The 26765-nt window shown below is 35.1% G+C and overlaps 1 protein-coding gene across 1 annotated transcript in view; it reads right to left on the bottom strand.

Moving 5' to 3' along the window:
* LOC109087208 (integrin alpha-9-like) overlaps window positions 1-26765 on the bottom strand; it is a 90700-nt gene continuing 63935 nt past the window's right edge. The window contains exons 18-28 of the mRNA XM_042736134.1: window positions 25762-25961; window positions 20154-20240; window positions 19998-20077; window positions 18944-19033; window positions 17927-18035; window positions 16502-16609; window positions 9946-10071; window positions 9599-9718; window positions 8287-8382; window positions 5677-5796; window positions 1-2786 (exon numbers count right to left, since the gene is read on the bottom strand). Coding sequence (XP_042592068.1) covers window positions 2688-2786; window positions 5677-5796; window positions 8287-8382; window positions 9599-9718; window positions 9946-10071; window positions 16502-16609; window positions 17927-18035; window positions 18944-19033; window positions 19998-20077; window positions 20154-20240; window positions 25762-25961 — 1235 coding nt within the window. The 3' untranslated portion in view covers window positions 1-2687. The remainder of the gene's footprint in view (window positions 2787-5676; window positions 5797-8286; window positions 8383-9598; window positions 9719-9945; window positions 10072-16501; window positions 16610-17926; window positions 18036-18943; window positions 19034-19997; window positions 20078-20153; window positions 20241-25761; window positions 25962-26765) is intronic.

Genomic DNA, 26765 nt, shown 5'->3' on the forward strand with positions numbered 1-26765 from the left:
TCTGTTTGTGATTTTTAATTTTAAAAAAGCAGTTTCAGTAGATAAATATACAGCTTGAGCTTGTACAACAAACATATTTCTCAATACATCTATAAAACATCAGTGGCAGTAGTTTATTCTAAAATGCTCAAAATAGGTGATAATGGCAACAACACTCACAGTTAGATTACACACAATATCAAGTATGTCTCTCTGAAACACACCTATGCAAGAATCTGGTGTTGGTGCCGGACATGAAGTGCAGACGTGGTTTTGCCATGCCAGTGGTGATTATTGATCAAATAATACAAGATATTTTTTTGAGAATCTTCCAGCGATCATCTAATATCCAATTGCAAAGCTACTGATCAGTTGGTTAACATCAAAACATTAGTTTCTTTCAAATGAACCCTCTAAAATGAGAGGAAAATGCAAAAAACAAGCAACCAAGTTCATTGAATAAAACGGCTCCATGTAAAGTCTGACAGCTAACAGCTCATGTTGAGGCTGCGCTATGAGTGAAGTCCAAAATGTTGACTTAAAACAAGCTGTTCCCATAAGCTCCAAAGTACGAGTTTGTGCCCAGTGATGAAGTACTGCACATTCCCACCTATTTTTAGGCCATTACACACTGCAGGCCCTGCACTAGTTTAACGATGTCCTTGCTATCTTTCTGTGCCTTGATCTTTACCCTTGGTCTATGGAGGGTCAGAGAGCTCTCGGATTTCTTCAGAAATATCTTAATTTGTGTTCTGAAGATGCACAAAGGTCTTACAGGTTTGAAACGACATGAGGTTGAGTAATTAATATCAGAATTTTCATTTTTGGGTGAACTATCCCTTTAAAAAGCAGGAGACATTATATGTTGTCACGTTTGCTGTAGAATAAGAATTATCAACATGCTGTAGGAATTTTTTGGAGAATACACAGCAGATTAAAGCGTTTTTATACTTACTTGCATAATGTCTAAACTGTATATCTTGATATCTTAAGACCACCAGAGGTCAACCAATTAGGAAGTTTCTGAGTGAAACAAGGAGAATTTGTAGGGTGGGCTTTGATTTCATCCATAAGGAATGGATTAGATTGAACCTCCGGTTCGAGGGGCAATGGAGTAAGTCGCATCTGCTGATTCTCCTGCAGTTCTTAACTATATTCCAATCTTGTCATTTATTTATTTTCACCACCCAGTTTATGCGTGTTGGGTATCTTATTTATATCCAAAATAAGTGAATTTTGCACTGAAATATGAAGAATAAATCTGGTAAAGCTGCTAAAGCATGGTCATCTTGGACTCTTCGGTCCTCAAAAAAGCCTAAACACGCAAACGGAGACGTCAGCTGACAATGCATCTCTTAAATCTGAACTTTTAATGTCACTATGCAAGATTGTGAACAGCTTCTAATTTACAGGTGGTTGGAAAGGAATACAAAAAAGTCAGTAAAGGTTCATATATTTTGTGAAAGATTAAGAAGACAGAATCTTTTCTTTTGGAATAACATGCATCTTTCAGTGGGTCAAAATCCAGTGCAGTACAAATTATGCTCTAAGATGTGAATTTCACATATACTAAACAAAACATGTTTAAGCTGAGAATGGACATGGTTTTCTGAAGCTGTCTGAAAATGTACTCATCCTCAGGCCATCTAAGATTGGGATCAGTTTGTCTCTTTATGGGAACAGATTTGGAGAAATGTAGCATTCCATCAGTGTCTCAGAAATGGATGCTCTGCAGTGAATGGGTGCCGTGAGAATGAGAGTCCAAACAGCTGATAAAAACATCACAATAATCCACACCACTCCAGTCTTTTGAAGTGAAAAGCTGCATTTGTAAAATTAAAATTCCTTGATGATTTTTTTTTTTTTTTTTAATTTAATGTAGTCGTGTGGATTATTGTGATACTTTTCTCAGCTGTCTGGACTCTCATTCTGACGGCACCCATTCACTGCAGAGCATCCATTGGTAAGCAACTGATGTCAAATCTGTTCTGATGAAGAAACAAACTCATCTACAGTACATCTCGGATCACCTGAGGATGAGTGCATTTTCAGCAAACATTCATTTTGAGGTGAACTACTCCTTTAACAACTCGAGCAATAACAACTTTGGTTTGCATCTCCTCTTTCATTTGTTCATGCAACAATTAACTCGTGAGTTGTCCCAATGAAGGACACAAACTTTCGCTTTGCATTCTTTGTAAGTTAACATCTCGAGGGGACAAAGAGGTACAATCCATCTTCAAGGTTCATCTGAAAACTGATGTGAAGGAATAACATCATCTCTTTGGCGTGTGTCAGTCATCAGTGCTTTAAAAACAACTCTTGAAGCTCTCTTCTATACAGTATGGAATACATTTTATAAAAAATAGATTTTTGCTTTTCAACAGCGCCCTGAGGGTTGTAATTGTCTGCTAGTATTGACACGATATCCACATTCGTTCCAGGAAGTCTCTCTTTAGACCCACTGGCAGGAGGCCTGTCCCATTGGGATCAATGGAATTCCACTGCGAGTCTCTTCTGGCAGGCCACACGGTCACCTCGAACATCAGCTAGATCACCATCAACGACAAACCAAAAGTGTCAAACCTCCGAAAAATCTGGAGAATATTCTTTTCTTCCACATATGGAAGGCTGGAGGGTCTGGGTCTTAGGAGAGAGCCGGGGTGAAGGTAGCAGCTTATTGGATTTTCTGAACCCAATCCAAGCTCTCATTGGCTCTTCTGGACCCAATCCCAGCTTTCATCGCTGTCCTTCCTGTTCTTTTCGGCCTCTATGATCTCTCTGTAATGCCTCCTGAAGAATCCCATCTGCAAAACACAAAAATAATTGCTGAGTGTCGGCATACAGGGTGGGACAGTGGACAAATGACAAAATCATATTCCTTTTCCCAGTCACACGCTAGCTTACTGTTACAAACTTTTCGCAATCACACGCTAGCTTACTGTTACAAAATACTTTTTTTTTTTTAAATGACAGTAAATGCATGAACTTCTTTTGAACTTTCTAATAATCCTGAAAAAATGTGTCAAAATATGAAGTAGCTTAACTGTTTTCAATAATAAAAAATTATAGAATGATTTCTGACACTAAAGACTGGAGTAATGATGCTGAAAATTCAGCTTTGATCAAAGAAATAAATTGCATTTTAAAATATATTACAATAGAAAACAGTTATTTTAAATTGCAATAATATTTAAAAATTTTTACTGTATTTTTGATCAAATAAATGCAGCCTCGATGAGCAGAAGAGCCTTCTTTGACTTTGGCAGATCAGATGCACCCAACCTAATGCGATCCTGCTGTCAGGCCATTAAAATATCTATTTAATCAAATTCAAAAGAGTATATGAAAATATCACTTATTTTTGGGGCCTTGACCCAACACAAGTTAAGGTTTCATTATGAAATCCCTCATGACTGATGATATTCAAACTGTAAGAGGAATGCTTTATCATATCAAATAGGTATCCAAAAATATTTATACATCCTTTACCTTCACATTGCTGAAGTTATTAGGTGTAATTGACATCTGGATTGAATGTCTGAATATGTTCAGATACGAAAAATTTGAGCTACAGCGAAGGAGATTTAATGCAAAAATATTTTTGTCTGCTACACACACAAGGTTATCTTTCAACTCAAGAAAATTTGGAACGTATAATGAATATGGTGCTTTTCATTGTATTGAAAACACTGGCTCTGAGCTTCTTTAGTGTTTCCCAGAAGAAAGAAAGTCACAGATTCGGAGCAACAAAGGAGTGAGTAAATGATGTCATTTTCGGGTGAACTATCTCTTTGTGAAGTTGGAGTCAGTGGACAGGGTGGGAGTCAGATGACTAGTGGGATAACGCTACTGTAAAGAAGCGTGTCAGCGCAGGAAATATGCTGTTCCTCTTCCTGTGACTCGACAGGTTTGTGTTTGTTTGAATGCGGTTTATTGATTCAGACCCCGGCTCTCTCCAGGCATTTCCTGACGCTGGAGTAGCTGGACATGTGCAGCTCTTGTTGAGGAGGTTTATTTTGGCAGATTTGGGATTTGGGGGGAAAAGTATCCCTACACCAACATTCCAGGGTTTGCTCTAGTATTCCCTCTGGAAAGTAATGGAGTGGAAAGGAAAAGAAGGACTTGTTTGAGAAGCCTTGAAATCCGTTCGGTTCACTTTTATGTGTTCGTGTTAATTATTTGTTACTTTACGGTCGCTCTAAAGCTCTCTATTGACCCCTCAGGCCAAGAAAAACAACAGTAGTGTGTGAATGAGGGACATGTGACCCTCGACAAGCCAAGTTAAGGGAATATCTTTCAAAAGCACTAATTCAAACCTGCATCATATCCTTGTTTCTTTTTATGCTCATGCACTAATGTACTGTAGGAGCTGTTTACTTCAAACAAAACAATTCATCTGCATACGCTTTACCTTTTTTTGGCAGAGGATATTAAAAGCAGCCCGATGCTAATTTAGCTGTAACGGGACGCTGCACATGAGCAGGTGGCTCTGCTCTTTCAAGACGGGTCACATTCTCCACTCACACTGACTTTACTGAGATGATTTGTACTCGGTCTCGTGTGAAAAGACAAAGTGAACATGACAAGCATTGCCTCATCTGGAAGTCTGTGTGTTTTGGACCAATGAGGACGGGTATCTAGTAGACAGCCTGATGTATATTTGCATGGTTCAACATTTTCTCTTGGTTCTGGAATAATGTTTCTATCAAGCAATAATCCTTAAATATGACTCTAATTCTAAAATCAGTGAGAAATGACAAGATGATCAGTCATCTATCTATCTATCTATCTATCTGGATTCTGTGATTTGAAACAAATTTATCATCTGAAATAAATTCATAAAACATAAAAAAATTTAAAATTTACAAATATAATAAACTGAAAATATATCAGTAAGTTCACAGCACACCGTTGCATTTTAAAAAAGATTTTTTCTTGGTCAAATATGTTTTTTTTTTTAATCGTTTAAATTTAAAACGTGAAAACATGAATGAAAAATCTGTTTTTGTAATAATAATGATAATGACAAAGTGCAAGGATAGTAGTGGTAGTAATAATAATTATTATTATTATTCATATTATTATCATTTCTACTACTATGACTGTATTGATTCTGTTAAATTAAAGATTGTGTTAAATTAAAGAAATTATGAAAAATATTTTATAGTAAAATGTACTTTTATGCTGTTATATTATATAATATATAACACTATATATATATATATATATATATATATATATATATATATATATATATATATATACATATACTGTATATATATATATTACTTTGAAAGTAAATCTTATAAAATAGTAACATGTGTCTGTCATCGTTTCTATCATGAATGTCGAAAATTACTCAAAAATTAATATTTGATATTGTGGATATTTGTTTTTTTGATAAACATCCATATTGCTTCTGCTTGCTCTTAAAGTCGTTGTTTTACAGTATATGGACAGCTCCTATTTTTTTTTATTGTACAGTGACCGAAACTCTCAAAATATGATTATTTCCCAAAAGGTGTGGTTGTTGACATTTTTAAACATATTGTCATGGTGGCTGCACTCTTGCCAACCCTAAATCTAGGCTTATAAGAATGTTATTTAAGCCCCTGAATCCAGAGCAAACCCGGACGCTGCTCCAGAACCAACAAGGATGTTGACTGAGAAATGTGTGTCTGTCTGAAGCGCTACCTTCCAGAGCAGCACCGCCAGCAGCAGGAAGAGGAGGATTCCCACGAGGAGGCTGATGGCGATGATCCATCCCACCACGTAACCCCTGGGCTCCTGACTGTGAAGGGCCTCAAACACCAGCTGCGGGACAACACAGAGAGAGTGAACATACAGCACATTCAGCATAACCTCACTGACCTACGTAAACATATTACCGATCGTCATTTCTCAGCAGGACCCAAGATCAGACTTCACAGACTGTATGAATCACCGTGTCATTTCCTGAATTTTATAATGTCTGTGCTGAGTCTACAGTATATTGGGTGTTGACTCGATCAAAAGGAAATGAGATTTCATTCTTCAAGTCAACAAATCAATCAAACACAGATCTGTGAAGGTTTTCATTAATCCAGATCAGCACAGAATGACATGTTTACAACTGGACGTCATTATTCGAAGTCTGGTTTAAATGAATGACTATTTTTGGATGACCATTCCCTCTGAATAACATACATACACATAGTTTCATGCACGATATGTGTTATATGGCATACGTGCTCGCTGACCCTTAAATGTGGAAGACTTTCACCTCATAATGTACTGCCACAAAAACACAGCGAACAGTTCCCTCAGTGGATCTGGAAGGAAATGTTGCATGAAAAGCTAACAGAAAATCCCAGTCTGGAGCGAGATGCCAGCCCAGATAAATCTCGCTTCAGCTTCTGGCCACAATTTCAGTTCTTGAACGCGAGGGTCGGCGGAAAAAAACACATTCAATCAAAATCACAAATGAGAGATGATATCTCGGTTGTTTCTTTGAAACAGTAATGAGATACAAATAAGTACTCCACAAATAAGATACAAATACCAGTGTTAGTTTAGTATTATTTACTTGCTATTATAGTATTTTATGTTTATTTATTTTTTTATATACTTTTGTCATTTTCAGTAGTATTTAACATTTCTATTTAGTAATTCTATTAGAAAATTTCTATTAGCTTTATTTTTATTTGTTTTAGTTTGATCAGTTTTAGTAACCTGAACTCATTTTATTTCAGATAGATAAGTTGTCTTTTTCTTTATTTTAAAATATTTACATTTTATTTCAGCTTCATTTCAATTAACAAAATTTATGTTTAGTAATTTTAGTTTGAGTTACAAATAAGAAAATGCAATATATTAACTTCTCAATATATATATATGAAATCTCAATATGAACTGAAATATTTTTCATCAAATTCTATTAATATCAAGCAATCTCAGTTCTATATTCTATGTCATTTTTAATAGTTTTGGGGGTTCTATATATTAAGCTTTAATTTATTTCTAATGGTTTTAGTTTTAATAATTTTAGTACTTAAGCCTAAACCTATTTTATTTCAATTAGTTGCCAAGGTGAAATCTTTTAACTTTTAATATTTTTAGATAAAAAATAAAAACAATTCTAGATACTAACATCAGCGATGAAGATCTTCTTCTGCATGCTGTCTTTGGGATACACATTTCTATATGATCAGACTTATTTTTATTCAATGGAAACTAAAATGTAAGATATAAATATTGCAGTAAATAAATCTCAGTTCAGCTGACTAAACTAATGATACAGCAGCATATAAGGGTTTAATGCTCACAGTTGTCTGTCATTTCCAATTAGTTCAAGTTGCTGTGAACATGATGGAAACGATACAGTTGAAACACGCTACAAGTTTAATGCTTAAATGTGGGCAATGGCCTTTGTAAATGAGAGTTGCGTGCATCCAGCGTCGTGTATGACTTAATAACGGATTGCTTTGGGACCGATGCATTTCCTAAGTGCTGAGGACAGAAGGGGCGCAGACACGTTTAACAGCCCTATTAGGAATTGGCCCCTGCATTACAAACCAGGGGACTGAAACCCAATCAGCTGAGCGAGATGCCATAGCACCAGAGGTGTTATGCGTTTGAACATTTATGTGTTTTTAATTTGTGTTTCGTCAGTAAAGCTGGTTGTGTGATTAGCGGTAAATGTCCATCACCTGTTTTCAAACGGGAGCGGCAGTTAATACACAGAGCCATAGTTCACGACAAGCTATGCAATATTCTGTTCATAATTGAGATTAATCGCATTCGATTATGAACACGATATTGCGTAGCTTGTCAGTGAACTACGGCTCTGTGTATGAAGTGCATTTGAAAACAGGTGACGGATATTTACCGCTAATCACGGAACCGGCTTTACTGATGAGACACGCATGACAAATGCATGCGATTAATCGTGCAGCCCTGCACCAGACACAGAAACACAGTCCCATATTCCTCCAATCAATCGGCACGCCGAGAGGCGACTGTTCTCGAGCACAGCTGTAGAGTAAAAAAAGACCCCTGCTCCCATATGAACAGCAAACTCGACCCAGATCTCAGTGGTTACTACGAGCCGATGAGCTCAGAATCACGCGATCGGACAATTTCATTTTCTTCCGTGCATCAGGGGTCCTGATCACTTTCAAAGACAATAATCTGTTCGCTTTCAATCTTACAATGAAAAGCACCAGCATGCCAGAGGAAGTCCCTGAAGCTCGGAGTCTAGTTTACAGTAATGGTACAAATATGCTTGACCGGTGGATTGGATTATTCATGCGTTTGATCACTTACAGAAATCTCCTCTGGGAGTCCGGTTGAGACCTCCACGGCCCTGTCGTCCAGCTGGACGTGACCTCGTGTCACATACTGGATCACAGAGAAGCTGTCCTGCAAACCACACACCAAGGCAGACCAGAGTTATTATACTTAAAACCAAAACTAAAACTTAAAATTACAAAAATAATAATTAAATATTTAACTGATGGTTGTGATTACAAAAAATGAAATAAATGAAATAAAGTATATATATATATTTTTTTTTTTGATTTCACTTCATGTATTAAATTTTTTTTTTTTTTTTTTCTTGTTGTAATATAATGAATTAAAGTATATATTTATTTTTTTTTAATAGATGTATAGGGCTACCAAAATTACTAAACCTTAAACTAAAATTAAAATGAAAACAGAAACAGAAAAAAATTAAAAGAAAAACCATAATAGTATTTCAATGATAAGAAAATTACACTCAGACAGACAGATTTACACAAAATAAACTGTGCTAATTTAGTATTATTGTAATATTTATTAATATGTTCAATTAGATTTTACTGTTAAATTTCAATTTCAAGGTCTATTAATTTTAAGTGCTTTATATATATAGCAGCTTACTTCGGTTGATGTAATTTTAGTACATAATTTCTATTTTTTTTATAATTTTGAAGTGTTTAAATTTTTTAAATTAGTTTATTATTTTTTAAAATTGTGATTAAGTTTATATTTATATTTCATTTTATTTCAGCTTTATTTCAAATATTCTAAAAAAATGTTTAATCATTTCCATAAAAAATTACAACACTAAATGTAAAGGAGACATTGCTCAAGCGTTTTTTTTAATATTTTGTGTCATTTGTTGTGGTAAAATATCTTGTTAAACACTGATGTTTATCACTTTTTGATTAGGTTTTATTTGTTTTATTAGTTAAATGTAGTGTAAATTTATATGTTGACGTGTAACTGATCTGTCACAATAAATGAGATCCTTATGGGATCTGTGCCAGATAAATATTTATAATAATATATTGCTGCTTATTAGCCTCAATATAGTTCATCATCTTCTTTTTGTCAGTAGCTTGCCATGTAGCTAGCTACTTTTTATTTGCCTAAGGTTGCCAGTTATCTGATACTGTAGGTAAACAGCTGTTAGCTAATAAGTTTAAGCTATTACTAAGGCTAGCCTGACAGTATTTTAACTAATACTAAATACTGAAAATACTAAAGTAGTTTAGTAGCTTGTTGCTTCAATTCTACAACACTTAAAGTCTTAATCACACACTCTTGCACTGACACTTCAATAACTTTTTACTTCATTACAGCAATAACTCACCCTCTGTAGTATTTCAGTGTTCAGTAGCATTTGCACATCTATACTCGTGGCTTCCTCTTTGGCCTGAGAGCTCAGACTGCAGGAAATAGTAAGACACGCTCTGCCAGGCCGGTCACAGTCCTGTTGACACAGGATACCATCAAAGATTCACCCATCAGCAGAAAAACTCGTGTGAAATGAGTGTTTTATGGAGCATTAAATGCTGTGATCCACTGCACTTATGTACATGCATTGACAAAAATGCCAGGCAAACAACATTAAATATGCAAATATAGCTTATTTCCAAGTGCTAAATGCATTTTAATGCCATTTTCTCTGAACTATGAACAATAAGTGCTTTGTCATACCAGAACTTTTTTGCCTGATTTGGTGAAGAAAGCAAAAATAGTGTGGAAGATGCTCTTCTTGTCGTGAGGGATTGTGCAGGGTTTGGGGTTTCTGTGCCACGTGCAGTTCCCTCGACCTTCAGATACCTGCAGACCAACAGAAAACAAGAAATTGAGCCAATCTCACAGCTACAGTAAATATCACCGGGTTTCAGCTCAGACTTGTTTCCTGCACTTACCCATAAAACAACATTAGCATTTGTCAATGAGCATTATTATTAGTGTCACTGAGATATTATAGTTTTTTTTTTTTTAATATGTCTATATAGTTTTCATAATTATTTATTTTGGTTTTATTTTTAGTTATTTTAGTACATCAAGCTAAACTAAATTAAAATGAGAATGTTGCCTTTTTTATTTATTTATTTTATTTTTTATTTCAGATTTAGTTTATTATAATAACTCTGATTTCAATCATAATTATTTTAGTACTGGAGAAATTACTGATCAGTTTTAAGAACTTAAATTATTACTCATTCCTTATTAGTATTCTTTATTTTATAACAACAACTTAAGAAGTTGGAAATGATTAACAATCGCATGCAAAGACAGGGAAATCTGATTTTCCCAGCATGGTTTGATACAGACTGTATAATGGAGTAAATGTTCAAAATAAGTGTTATTTTGTTTGTCCTAAAAGTTATCCTGCTACAGCCGCATTATAACAGAATTTTGCATTTGCCTCGTTGAAGTTTGCATCATTCATTTTACTTTCCTGTTTAATACTGTGAAGCTGCTTTGAAACAGTCTGTACTGTATAAAGTGCTTTAAAAAATCAAGTTTTATACTGGCTTACTCAAATATTTGAGTTGCCTTAATTTGGGTCTACTGAATTTAATTTGTCATGGTACCTAGTTATTCAAATCTACTTGATTTTTTTCACTCACAAAGTTCTCAATATGACTTAATGCCTCGTGTTTTAAGTGTAAAAATGTTTCACTACAAACATTAAGTACATGATAGTTTAAGTTTTCAGAGGGCTGGATGACTGAAAGCCGACATTCTCATTTATCCAGTGAGCTCAGACCTGCTAAGCAATTCAGATAAGGAAACAAAGTTCTTTCCCAGCAGGAGTTGGGAAGCCTTTCTCTGGCAGCATGTCCCATCTGGAGTGATTTAATATCCCGCTGCCCCTTCCTCCCCCCTTGCCCCCGGGGAACACGTCACCTCTTCCTTTAACCAGCATCCTTTCCAGTCAGACCTCCACAGAGGAAAGCATCTGAAGACCTCACATTGTCTTCTCTCAAGTCAAAGGAAGGATCTCTGCCTGTTTCAGGCAACAGTGTGTCATTCATGGGCTGATTTCACTACGGTACTGTTTTAAACCCTAGCGACTTCCCTAGATATTGTTTTAAGAAATATAAACTCAGGCTCATTGGAAAAACATTTCTGCAAAATTATATTACATTATTTCTTGCATCTTTTGCTTTCTGACTAAAATGTGAAATGTCTGGGGAGTAGCACTAAAACTGCTTGGAATTTTCCAGGAAACAGATAAACACGAATCTGGCAATGTTTTATTATGTACATATGGTGGCAGTTTGGAAACTAAATATCTGGTGAGTGTGGTGCTAAAAGCTACACTAAACCCTATCTTAAACCTACATCATAAAAAATTCTGGGTTGTTTCAACCCAACTTTGGGTCAAATATGGACTAACCCAACTTTTAGGTGGAAAATTTAATTGGAAAAAATTATTTAACCCAAAGTTGGTTGGGTTTTTAGAGTGTCCCAATTTCGACCCACAAGTTGGATTTGAAACAAAGAACGAAACAACCCAGAATTTTTTAGAGTGTAACCAATAGTCTCGACAAAACAAATGGGAGATTAAAACATTTAACTGAAGCAACCATGCCATTTTAGCTTGCATGGGAGATTGAAACATTTAACTGAAGCAACGAAAAAAGTGTTCTGAGGTCATAATGGTACCGAGAAAGGAACCATGTGAAAATAAGAAAAAGTGTTCTGAGTTTGTAATTGTGTTTGTAATTTGTGACCATGGACCACAAATCTGCACCTCAATTTGTCAAAGTGTCATCATTTGTCATGACCACAAAACCAGTCTTAAGTGTCAATTTGTCAAAAATGTTTTTTTGATTTATAACTATTTGAAAATCTGGAATCTTAGCAATGCTTATTATTAATCAAAAATTAAGTTTTGATACATTTACGATAGGAAATTTACAAAATATCTTCATGGAACATGATCTTTACTTAATAGCCTAATGATTTTTGGCATAAAAGAAAAATCTATAATTTTGACCCATACAATGTATTTTTGGCTATTGATACAAATATACCCCAGCAACTCAAGACTGCTTAAGTGTGCTCAAGGGTCAGATTTGTGTGAAAAAGAATAAAAGTAGTTGGTGTTTTACTGCCACTAGAGTTAATTTCAGCTGGAAACTGCAGAGTATTGCAGTGTATACATCTGTTTTTGGGAGTTTAGTAAAAATGGTAGATGTATATTTTTCGCATCAAAATCAGGCCAGAAACTTGCAAACATTAGCTGCACAAGCTAAAATTTATGTCATTATGCTAAGAATGTTACACAAGTCAACATATTTATAGCTACCAACCTAAACAATAATAAACCAGAGTTAAATGACATTTGAAGGTAGTTTGATTGCCTCACCGAGTAGCTCAGTAATGCAAGAACCAGAACGCATATTAAGTATGTTCAACACACCTGTATACTTGCCAAGCATTCACTTCTGGATTTGAGTACTATAAAATAGGTCTTTTGTTGGTTTTAAGTCAAATTATCCCAAATTATAAAATATATATTAAATATTAGTAGTCTATGCTACTATAAAGGTTTTCTGGTTTTCTGTTTTCAAAGTGTTGAGTTTTGGAGAATTGCATAGAAACCAACGGGGGTCAATTTGATTGTCTTTCCAAAACACATTTATGTGTCAAAACTTTGCATGCACATTCACGATCCTAAATGAGGAAAAAGTCACCAAATTTCAAGAATAAATACTTTAAATAGTGTTTCGAGCTGTTTAAATTGTGTTGAACACAAAATGATGGTTAAAGTGTGTTAGGAAGGCAGCTCACTAGGTTCTGATGTCACATAACCCTTTCTGATTTAAGACATCTCATCAGCATCGAGGGACCAGCCCAAGCTGTTTATGTATAAATGCCCCATATGTTTTCAGTCATGTGAGGAGTGGAATTCCTCCACGTGTGCATTTTTAATTAGGCTGAGTGTTTATGCTGTCCATGTGGGCGCCTGGGAACCTCCGCTCATTCTTAAATAGAGTAACCCGGCAATGCCACTGTGCTGCAGGTTAGTCAGGGTGAACAGAAGCTTTCCCCAAGTGTCCCATTCCACCCTTTCGTGCAAACCATTTAATCCTTCTCGTAAGTGATTCCATATGGGACGTACAGGGTGGGATACAAACCTCCCCCGTCCTCCCATTCACAGTAAACAGGTTGATCCCTGGCCTGATCTAACAATATGGCCGATGCAAGGGTTAAATCAACATAGTATGTGGTGCTGGTCTTGAATTTCTACCCTCTGTATTAGCTTATTGTGGTTTAACTACCTAAACCCATCTCTTGCCTCTGACTTCACTTTAAGCCTGAGGATGTTGACCTCACTGAACTCTCACTGTATGAGAAAAAAACAATCAATACGCTGCTTTCGCTTCTATTGATATAATATAGATAAAGCCTAGCTCTGTATATTTAGCTTCAAAACATGCAACAATTGTGGCATTTATAAAGTACTTTAAATAATGTAATCTTATACTTAACCTTAAGTAAAAACAATGTTTTAAAGGTAATATAAGTAAGACATAATTGACACTGGACCACAGCATTATTGAAAACTTAATGCATGTAATACAGGCGTAATGTGAAGCCTTACATTTTTAATAATACACCAATCTAGCTTCAATTACTCCACTTATATGCCATGATTATGAAGACAAAGTTTGTCTTTAAGGATATAACTGCTAATATGAAGTCCACCAGGTCTCCTGGTGATATGCTTCCTTCTTCTCTGTTTAAGCAGGTACTTGATTCAATTGGCCCAAGTATTCTGTCTATTATAAATATTAGTTTGTCATCTGGTGTTGTTCCGGTTAGTTTTAAGCATGCGGTTATTCAGCCCCCTTTAAAAAAAAAAAACAGTTTAGACCCATTTTACATGAGTAGTTTTCGTCCAATTTCAAAATTGCCTTTTATTTCGAAGATACTAGAAAAAATTGTGCATGCACAGCTTAATGACTTTTTAATTAGGAATAACATCTGCGATAGATTCCAGTCAGGTTTTAGAGTTGGTCATAGTACAGAATCGTTCTGTTGAGGGTGTCTAATGATATCCTACGAGGTGTTGATTCTGGAAACCGTGTTGTCTTGCTGTTGTTAGATCTTACAGGGGCATTTGATACAGTTGATCATAACATTCTCATTGATCGCCTTAGGGATCAGGTTGGTATTCAGGGCTTAGCCCTGAAATGGTTCTCTTCCTATTTGAAGGATAGGACTTTTTCAGTCAGCTTAGGGGATTATTTTTCTTCCATTGCCCCCCTTGTGTGTGTGGTTCCACAGGGCTCAATACTGGGACCAATTTTATTTTCCCTTTATATGCTCCCTCTAGGTTCTATTTTTGAGAAATTTGGGATTCAGCATCATCTTTATGCAGATGATTCTCAAATTTATGTACCACTGAAACATGGGCATAAAAGTGCCATTCAGTCTCTTCATGCATGTTTGGCAGAAGTTAAGTGCTGGCTTGCAAATAACTTTCTCCAATTAAATGAGGATAAGACTGAGATCATTTTATCTGGAAATAAGGGGTGTGTGGATGATGACTGCCTGGGGAAAATAACTTTCTCCAATTAAATGAGGATAAGACTGAGATCATTTTATCTGGAAAATGAAATCTATTCTATTCTTACTTTTAATGATATGGAGAAGGTTGTTCACGCCTTTGTGTCTTCACGTTTGAATTATTGTAATGTATTGTATCTGGGTGTGAGTCAGGCTTCTCTCTCCCGTTTGCAGCTCGTTCAGAACTCAGCTGCCCGACTTTTAACGGGTACTAAGAAGAGTGAACACATTACTCCGGTTTTAATTAAACTACATTGGTTACCCATACGATACAGAATTCAATACAAAGCGCTGTTGTACGTTTTTAAGTCTCTGCATGGTCTAGCCCCTGAGTATGTCACTGATTTAATCAGCCGCTGTCAATCCAGCAGATCTCTGCGCTCGAATGATCAGTTGCTTCTTGTGGTTCCACGAACGTGTTTAAAATGTAAAGGTGATCGTGCGGTTTTCTGTTGCAGCTCCTAGGCTTTGGAATGACCTTCCTCTGTCTGTAAAAACTTGTCCTTCATGGGGTGTTTTTCAGAGAACTTATTTGTTTTCTTTAGCATTTGACAATGCTTTGTAAGTGTGTATGTTATATGTCTGGTTTGTTTTATGTTTCTCTTTTATACTTTCTGTACAGCACTTTGGTTCCACTTGTGGTGTTGAAAGTGCTTTATAAATAAATAAAGTATTAACCCCCAACAAGCCTGTGGCACCATTTCAGATGTGTTAGTTTGGAAATTACATTGCAAAATCATAAGGAATAATTGAAGACAGGGCCATGAAATTGTTGCAAACCAATGCACCCTTAGGTTGCAATGAAGCAATTTGCGGTATTTTTCATTAATTCACAGTGAACGCTACATTAACTGATCTCTGCACACACTGTGAGTTTGGGTTGAAAATGTTTAAGTTTATAACATGCATTTGGCAACACAACATGCACCAACAGTCTAATGAGATGCGATAATAAATCGGTTGTCAACAAAACAGAAGCTGCAGTTTTCTGCCAAAATAAAATCTTGATGTTTTAATGTTTGAAAATGAAGAAATTAAGACAGCCACAAATATTATTGTATTGTGATTTTATATATTATATTGTAATTTTATAGTTGCATTAATAATAATAATAATAATAATAATAATAATAATTATTATTATTATTATTATTATTATATTTCTTACATACTATTTTTTAAACTGACATATTATTATTAATATTTCTTATTTTTTTTATTTATAATAACAATAATAATATTCATTGTCATATTGATATATAATAACAACATTTCTATAAATAAAAAAACAAAGGAAAAAATAATATTTTATATTGCAATAACAATTTTTATCAGAGAAATTAGATTTCGCAATTACATTTTCCCCCCAAATCATGCAGCTCTAAAAGTACAGTGAGTATTTTGCTTAAAATAGGGTTTTACTAGCTTAGAAAGAACATGGTGAATTGATATGGAAATTATTCAAGCTCTCTAAGACTGTCAACCAATCAAAAAACAACAATGCTGTGGTGTAACTCGAAAGAACACACAATAATACCTTGCATGAACAGGTCAGAGAAACCACTTACAGCACAAACAAGTGTGATGAGGATGGACAGCTGTGTAACTGATGTGAGGGAAAACGATGAGAATGAAGTTTAGCTGAATAAACAAGCGCATGAGTGGCAGGAACTCACTTGTGTGTCAATGATATGGAACATATCTGCTCCATTACTAGTCAGGCGGTTGGGTATCCTGATGTCCACCGTGGAGCCTGGAAGTCTGCTGGGCCCATTGTTTATCACCTACACAAACAACACACAGGAAACAGATCAACGCTGGGATTTATGCTCAACACAACCACTAACAGCTAACAGAGCAAACAGTACACTTTGTCAAATGTGAGCTTTTGAAGTCAGATATTGGTCCTTTTGGCTTCTTTAGCTGCAATGAATATTTGGAAATTGTATTGACTTAAATGCATTGACACTATTGGATGAGAAGTCCAAGAACTGAGCTGGATGATGGCATCCTGCTTTATACATTAATTGAACTCATTCTATAATTGATCAACTTTACACAGTTATTTAATCAAACTGAATCAACAACGAACTGAATAAAAACTGTTGTCATTTTAGAGCTGTTTTAAATCAGAACTGATCTCTGTTTGCATCACTGATTCATTTTTTTCTTATTTATCACTGTAAAGCTGCTTTGAAACTATTTGTATTTTATAAAGTGCTATATGATTAAAGGTGACTTGAAATTTAATTACAGGCATAATGTGAAGCCTTTCAATAATGCAATAATGAAAAATGTTAAATAATACTACAATCCAGCATCATTTATTTAGCTTATACCATGATTACTACTTGTTTACATCAAGACATTTCCCAAGTTTTTTGTCCCTAAAACAATTCCTAAAAGTCTTCACTTATGCCTCCAAGTAAGCCTTTAACAATCCTATAGTTTTCTGTAATTTAAAGCAGGTTTATTTTGGTATAAAAACGTTCTCTACTCGAAATAAAAATAAGCTTTAACTGAAATAAAGTAATATATAAAAAACTAAAACTTATTTTATTCCAACTAGCAGCCAAAGCAACAGTCCTCATTTTCATTTACTTTATCTTAATGTGCTAAAATAACTAAAACTGAAATAAAAATGAGTAAAACCTATATAGGAAAACTAAGAAAAATGTCAAAAAACACAACAAAATTAAAACTATATATATATATATATATATATATAGTATATATATATATATATATATATATATATATATATATATATATATATATAATTCAAAATATTAATAAAACTATAGTAGTGTATCAATGCCACTAATCAATTAAAATATTAAACACTTTGGAAACAAGTCATCACAGCCTGTAAAAAGGGCCCATCATGTAAACAATTATATTAAACTATATAAACTGTATATGACTTTTTTTAACCAAGTAATTGATCCCCTGATATTGCTGGTGCTCATGAATAAATAAATAAGATACCCTGTCAGGGGTTTAATAACAAGCTAACTCTACTAATTTACAGATTCTGCAATAAAATGTACTGAAAAACATCACATCTGAAGTGCATATGAACATATTGCAGTGTGGGATACCTGAAAGGTGAAGTTGAGCGGCTGAAAGCTGCACTCCATGTCGTCCAGCTGAAGGAAGCGTGATCGGTCCACTGAGTTTCCATACACAAAAGATGTAGGTGTGACCACACTGTAGAAAAGGACTTACAGTTACTATGGCAATCCTTCATTGTGCTATATTGTTCTATCTCTAGCTTAACGTGATTCATTTGATGTATAATATAGAATACATGTGCTGCTGTCAGAATTACTTTATTTTAGCAAACAATTGCAGCTTTATAGCTCAAACTCTTGGAAACTAGTCCATGTGTCTGTAAAGTGTTGCATAGGTTTGTCTATATGTACTAAATATATTCTTCATATTCATATACTGATTACAGAAGCCATCTAATACGTATGAAGTTAACTTGTTAAATGACATAAAACAGACTTTGATCTGATTTTACGTCCAACCCCTGGAGTTCATGTTTATATATTAAAGTGTAGCCTCTTGCGCGCTCATGTAAAACATTAGAGGGAGGACGTTCTCATTATCAGCCTGTACATCTTGCTGTAGAACATGTTGTGTATTTAAGCCTCATTCATCTGAGCAACAAGTTGAAATTCTCCAGCGCCACAAAGAAACTGCTGCCAAAAAAGAAATGTGCACGTAAGCAGACCGCAAATGTTTCTGGTGTTATCAGACGTCTGGAAGTGTAATGGGCTGCAAAGCTGTTACAGGAATAGTCCACCAACAAAATGAAAAGAAAACTTTTATTATGTACTTACCCTCATGTTAAAAACCTGTAGGAACTGACTTTCCTATGAAGCACCAAAGATGTTGTGAACGAAGTTCACTCTGATCTTATGCATTCAATGAAAGTGTTTATTTTTGATAATCAGGCTTTCAGAAGGCTTGGAATATAGCGCACAAGTCATAAAGACTACTTTTAAGGTCTTTTTTTGTAGCTTTGAACATGAAAGTGAATATATAGAGAGAGAATTGAAATTTTGGGTTGAACGTTTTCTTTTAGACGTCTTATAAACTGTAAATCTTACCCTGTGATTGTTGTGTCCACCTCATGTACCAGCGGTATGGACAACTCCAATGTGTTATCATGAAGTGTGCTATCATGTTCTGGATTGGCACTATGAAAAAAAAAAATGAAAATATGAATAAATATATAAACAAAATCAATTTATTTTGAATGTATTAAGTCATTAGTCATTCATTTATTTAAAAAAAGAAGGTTTTCAAATAACATATAGAAATCATATATATCACTGAGCACGGTTGCATTAAATTGATCAAAAGTGACAGTTTAGACATTTTATAAAGATTTCAATTTCAAATAAATGCTGTTCTTTTGAACTTTCTATTGATCAGAGAATGCTAAAAAACATGTCATGGTTTCCATAAAAATAATAAGCAGCGCAACTGTTTTCAAAATAATTAGAAGTGTTTCTTGAGCAGCAAATCAGCATGTTAAAATGATTTCTGAAGGATCATGTGACATTGAAAACTTTAGTAATGATGCTGTAAATTCAGCTTTGCATCACTGGAATAAATTACATTTTACAATATATTAAAATAGAAAACGGTTTTTTGAATTTGTACAAATATTTCACAATATTAGTATTTTTTCGGTATTTTTTGATCAAATAAATGCAGCCTCAGAAGAGACTTCTTTCAAAAGCATTTAATAATCTTACTGACCCCACACTTTTAAACAGGAGTATAGGTACTGGCATGTCATGTGTCTTTAGCATGGTTGTTCGTACAGTGTAATTGATTAAGTTTATACTGTAAGATGTGAATTATGAGAGCTGCATTTGCCTCACAGAGAGCTAAGAGATCTCTGAGCGAAGAAAACACATCTGGCCAACATTAGATTAATATCATCATGACTTCAATATCAAGGCAAACCACCTCATTTCTCTCAAAATAGCCAAATAGGGAAAAGTCCAAAGGTCTAATCTATCTAGTTGCTTTATATATATAAACAATGACATTCACTAATGTGGACTGATGATGTGAACCATGTGTATTTAAATCATAGAAATAAATCATGTATTTTTAAAGAGGGGAAAGTTCATTAAATTGAGAGCTCACCTTCTAGCATGAACTAAAAATAGCAGCGTCTCATTTTCACCAGACAGACGACTCGTGTCGAAAAGCACCGATAGATGGTACTGAAGAAAGAAAAATGGTTAAAAATACAAGGTAGATCACCAAGTAAATCATTATGCCATTAAACTGACATACTACCTTGGTTTGCGCTCTCATGAAAGGAAATCCAACGCTACACTTGAGGAAGTCCAGCTCTACCAGCATACAGGAAATGCCCTTCTCTTCCTGGAGCCCAAAACAGACAGAGAAAACACCAAATGACAGAGAGAATAACCAGCTGAAACCTTCAAAAGCTGTACTAATTTGTTGAGATCCCAGCAGAAAGTCTCCAACCACAGAGCTTTCCTCAAGCTATGCTTAAAACAATATAAAAAAGAAAACCTTAAAAACATTAACAAGAAACCCAAGAAATCACTGACTGCCATGCAAACATACAAGAAAGCACGCAAATGGTTTACTGTTTACTGAAATAAACTCTTGCAAGCTGGATTCAATATGCATTACAATTATGTTTAGATCTCCAATTTAGAGCTCAGTTGGAGTGAAACGAATCCCGTTTTTATTTTTATGTTTAGCTTTTTCTCTTGCTGTTTCACACACCTGTTGACTGTTCGGCTAGATTTTAAACAAGTTTGAAATTTGTTGCAGCATCTGCAATCAATTGGAACTGCAAGCGTGCACACTAGCAGAGCGCTGTGGAAGCACATGCTATGGATGGGTAGTGTGCACAAGGCTTTACGTAAAAGAGTTGAAGTATAACATATGCATGGTTAATTTAAGATATCAAAAATAATAAACACACTGGGGAAAAGTAAATATGCATTAACTTTTGGAGTTTAAAATGGGGTTAAAAAACAATATTCAATAATATTCTTGATCTGACGGCACTGACCCTATCGGATGAGAACAAAACTTGAACTGAATTGAGCTTCTGTAATGCTGTTTTATAGCTGAAACTATATTTGGTTCATAATTGATTAACTTTGCAACATTCACACTGTTTTTGAATTGAACTGAATCCACACTGAATCTGAATTAAACTGAATAATGATGCTATTGTCTTCTGTAGAGCTGCTTTATAGCTGAATTGAACTAGTTTCATACAGTAATTGATGAACTTTACAATATAGTTATTTAACTGGACGGTATCAACAATGATTCTCAATTAGGTTGAATACAAATTTAATTTGTTTTATAACTGATGAAGTTCACAACATTTATTCAACTGAACTGAATCAATATCAAACCAAACTGAGCTGAAAAATGACACTTATATTCTACAGAGCTGCTTGACAGGTGAATCGAACTTTTAATAACTGATGAACTTTGTAACATCAACACTTTTATTGGACTGAATTGAAACAACACTGAACTAAATTGTGCAGAACAATGACACTATTTTCTTTTGTAGAGCTGCTTTATAGCTGGAATATAATTTGTTTCACACGTGATACATTTTGCAAGATAAACACTGCTCTTTTCATGTTTATTAATGAGAGGCTGCTTTGAAACAAACCGTGTAGCATGAAGTGCTTTATAAATAAATGCGACTTGACTAACACATAAATAACTGTATTCTCCCATGCATTGTGCACTAGGAGAACAGTAACAGGGACAATCGCCAGTGAGAGTTGAAAGCGTTCTCTAAACACAGCAGAACAGCACCAGCTGGTTTTGGTAAACAGTTGAGATTCGACCCCGTGAGGAGTGAGCATTCTTTGAGCGAGAGTTCACCAAGTTGTCCTTTTACAGAGCAGAGAGCCTTCAGGAATCTATCACCGATAAACCAGACGGCCTCACGCTGCTGGAACAATGCAGAGGATGAGCGCTTAACTCTGGGATCTCCAGTTCCACGTGAGGTCCTGCACGTGTTCCCATTCTTGAGTTTATATTGAAGCTATTCTTAGCAACGTTGCAGCAATAACAAGAAGTGCTGCCGGAGTACATACATCAATAAATAGTCAAAGCAGCTGAGGGGGTGCAGGAAAGCCTGGGACTGTTTGCAAAGCTCATTTTTCATGCACTTGGTGGCTCTCTGGGGAAGAGTTTGAGGCTTTGGCCTCACGTTCTGCACTCGTTTGGAGCGTTTATGCGAACACCCTGGTTTCCCCAGATTTGGGTATTGCTAACGTACAGCAGGGCACCTCGACTGGCGGCACTGCGGAATAAATGTGGCTCATGAATCACTTCTGAGTTCAAGAGCGCTCTGTGGTCGACAATTTGCGGTCTGCGGTCCATATCCGCACCGGATCATGCATTTTTACACTTTCTGGCTGTAGTTCAGCTTATTCCTCAAAACATGGTATTAGGCACAGATATTCAAACATATCTGATATAATTAGATGTACACTACCAGTCAAATGTGGCCTTTTTTTTCTTTTTTTTTTTAATTCAGCAAGGGTGCATTAAATTGACCAAAAGTGATTTATATTTACCAAAAGATATTTTGACCCAACTTTTACCTAAATATATTTATAATGTTATAAAAAAATGTATGTTTTAAATAACTAAACTTTCATTTAATCAAAGAATTGCCAAAAATGTTTAATGATTTCCACAAAAATACATAATAATATTACTACTACTACTACTACTACTAAGAATAACTTTGACAATAATAATAATAAATGTTTCTTGAGCAGCAAATCAGCATATTAAAAAGATTTCTTAAGGATCATGTGACACTAAAGACTAGAGTAATGATGCTAAAAATTCAGCTTTACTCACAGAGATACTGTAAATTAATTTAAAATATATTTGAAAAGATAACAGTTATTTTAAATCTGAAAAATATTTCACTATATTCCTGTTTTTACTGTATTGATTAACAAATAAATGCAGCCTTGGTGAGCAGAAGAGACTTCAAAGTGTGTTCAGATGCATTTTTCACATCAGACTCGGAATGCTTCATAATGGTTTAGATTTGGTAATTTTTATTTACATATTATGGCCCTCAAAAGTGGTGTAAGATCCCTCACGTACCATATGTAACATTATTTATACAGTCGTCTCCCTCTTGCTCTGCACTTTTTCCGCCGTCTGGCCCCAGTGAGGAGACGTACCCTTTGTCTTCATCAAATGGACTTAAATAAGCAACACTCTGACACAACGTCCTCTAAAGCACTAGCAGGAAAACCCAACGACAACTTGAGTTCAAGAATGTCCTCTATTTCCTCAAATGCAAAGCGTTTCCAAACAAATGGTGCTCCCACGGAGGAGAGCAGGCAGCAGGGAAGTGTTTTCTGTGTGAATTATACATATATATAAAATTTTCAGCATCATTACTTTTGAATGCCAACATTTTCTATTAACATCCACGGAGGAGAGCAGGCCTCAAGAAACATTTCTGATTATTATCAATGTTGAAAACAGATGTGCTGTTTCATATTTTGTAGAAACTGAATATATTACTGACCCCTAACTTTTGAATGCCAACATTTTCTATTAACATTTCACAAGCGTATGCAACAGTCTTTTCAGCGTTAAATCTATTGTTGAACCACTTCCAAACTTTTAAAGAAATGGGAATTAAATGTCACATTTCTAGTGTTTTGTCACTGGTGTTTTCTGTGGTGTTCAGGAAGGAAAGAGGTGTTTTTATTAAGTCAGTACTCTCTGCTCTGTGTGTTATTAAACTCAAACATTAACAAATCTCAAATGATGTATGCATTGGCTGTGCGACTGTAAAATAAACTCTTATATTTCATCTCCAGCCAGCTTGTTTCCCTCTCTCGGCCTTCTCTTTCAGTGCTTCAGTAACCCTGAAGTTAATCTAATCATTTGCTCACCAATTTAAAGGTCTTCTCTTCACCTGCCGCAATTTAATAGAAGGACAAAACGCAGTTTATCTAATTACACTGAGTGTGTTTCTTTGCCAGAGGGGCCCCGGGGCCAGCTAAACAGTGGGATAGAGCTTCTGAAATCAATTCACTGCTGCAGATGGTTTGGGTTGCAAGACAAACACAGAGACAACAGGAGCTATTATAAAACAAGAGGCGAGCACGAGTTCACACTCGCTCTGAGGGAGACGCTTGTAGATGGGTCACATCAACATAGACGCGTCTCACGGCGCTGGGTAATTAGAGGCATCCTGCTGCGCGTATATAGTACTAGAACAGCAAACAAAGTGTGGCCCCTGTGTCTTCTCGTACTGGACTCCGGCATTCATCCTATTCATCCGTAATGAGGAATTGCTTTCAGAAGAGAAGAGGTAATGCTGCCGAAATTATCCAATGAAATTTAAGACGGTAAAACAATGTTAAGCGCTCCGTCTGTATCAAAACACAAGGATATATAGAGAGAAATCTGAGCACTTAAAAAAACATACTCAGGAAAAACTATGTTTACGTTAAAGATAACTGAATTCTTTCAGAAAGATTTTGGAATGCAAAAACAAATGATGGTCAAAATATCAAATACACAATTAAAGCCAGACCAAAAGTAAATGATTTTGAATACTTGGTAGTATTTTTTATTTTTTTTTTAATCATATTTTTTGGTAAATGTTTAATTAAAAAAAATGTTTTGTAAAGAAAGAACATTGTACTAGTTTGGAACAACATGAGCGCAAGTAAATAATTCATTTTAGGTGAAATATCCTTTTAAGAAGTAGTAGTTCTGTCAGTCACTGACAGCACATTTTTGAATCTTCTGTGTTTCTCGATGTTAAAAAAAAAATATAGAAAAAGTCACAGTTAGGAAACACTTGACCAAATATACATACAAAGTGAAAGTGAAATACAGCCAAGTATGGTGACCCATACTCAGAATTCGTGCTCTGCATTTAACCCATCCAAAGTGCACACACACAGCAGTGAACACACACACACCGTGAACACACACCCGGAGCAGTGGGCAGCCATTTATGGGGGTTCGGTGCCTTGCTCAAGGGCACCTCATTGCCGGCCCGAGACTCAAACCCACAACCTTAGGGTTAGGAGTCAAACTCTCGAACCATTAGGCCACATCTTCCCCACATATAGTACAATCCATTAAAATTGAAAGATCATTCATTAAAATGTACAATTCCACTCCTTCGTTTTCTTTTTGAGAAGGCCGAGTTGATTTCAAGTGGTCTGTTTAGCAATCTCAAAGAGTCTCTCCATTAATCGTCAAACTAAAGGAGGAAATGTTCTTGCTCATGCTGCTGATAACTACAGAATGCTTTTCAGCTGAGGAAACAGAACATGAGGGAGCTGTAGGTCACACTTTCGAGAAGCCCGAGATAACGATACACTGACCAGCTGCAAGAAACTGTGCACTTCCTCCTGTTTGCACAACTTCCTCTGCTGACCGAATGTCTATCTCTTTATATTCAACACGCTTTTCTCGAATCTGTCCCTTTGATTCATGGATATGATGACCACATACCCTTAGAAAGGAGGATTCAGACTCCTCACATTTTCCAGTGCATATCATTGAACCTATTTGTCACCATTTGGCACTTTGTTCATGGCACACCCATGGGCCGCCTGGTGCACATTACAACCAGAATGTTCAAAAACTTCAGTGTAACTGGCTGACTTTATGCAATTTTCAGTAGGTTTTTATCAAATTGGTCTTTACAATGAAAACATCTCAGGAGTCACTGAACTAGTTGCTGGATTTGCAAGTTTACCAGTTATATTGGAGTAATTAGTCTGAAGCAAATGACCAGAATAAACTGCAAACTTCAGCAGCCTGTAAGTCAATAGTCTAAAAGTCTGGTGTAGAGAAACTTATGGCAAATGATATAGAAGCGACTTACTCTTTGTAAGAAGTTGATGTAGTGAACCTCTCTGGAGAAGTTGAAGTAGATGTTGGTGTCGTAGGCATCATCTCCAGCATTAGAGATGGTTAAATTTAATGACACGTTTTTCACTCCACCAAGAGCCAGATGAGAACTGATGTAACGCCTGGGAAAATGACAGAAACGAGAAAAAGTGAGACATGGACAACAGGATGAATCTCAAGAAACCTGCTAAGAATATAAGAACCTGGTTTTGTGTATTATGGATATCCCTGCTTTTTGAGAAATTGCTTTGTTTCTTCTCTTTTAATAAAAGCATCTGCTATTTGCAAAATATAATATAAATATAAACATTTCTGCATCATATTTCACACCATAAGCAAAAAAAAAAAAATTCTTAAAGAAAAATTATGCCTATTTTAGGATAATCAATATTTTTTGTACTGTGACTTTATGGCAGTTTTATTAGCAAATTCTCATGACTGTACTGTGAAATGAACAATTATATTATTTGAATCTTAAATTACCTACTTAATATATCGCTGTAGTATTTCTTGTAACATTACATTTTGATGATTAAAAAATAAAAAATAAAAGAAATGAGAAATTAAACTTTGCATAAAGAAAATATAAACATAATTTAATACAATTATTATTTTGACAGTTTTCAAGACAATTTGATCTACAAATTATTGTAACTGTAATGTGAAAATAATTTTTGTATTTTTATTTAATCTAATTATTTATTATATATTACTGTAGTACTTAGTGTAACACCAATTTTATTTTTATAATTAATTAAAATTGAAATTAAATTAAATTAAATATTGCATATGAACAAAATTAAGCTTAATTTAGTATTCTATATGAAAGTTAAATTGCACAAGTATATTTGTAGCAATAGGAAACAATATACTGTATGGGTCTACATTTTTTGATTTTTATTTTATGCCAAAAATCATTAGGATATTAAGTAAAGATCATGTTCCATGAAGACATTTAGTAAATTTCCTACTGTAAAT

Source organism: Cyprinus carpio, chromosome B13 (genome assembly GCF_018340385.1).
Source record: "Cyprinus carpio isolate SPL01 chromosome B13, ASM1834038v1, whole genome shotgun sequence".
NCBI classification, from domain to species: domain Eukaryota; kingdom Metazoa; phylum Chordata; class Actinopteri; order Cypriniformes; family Cyprinidae; genus Cyprinus; species Cyprinus carpio.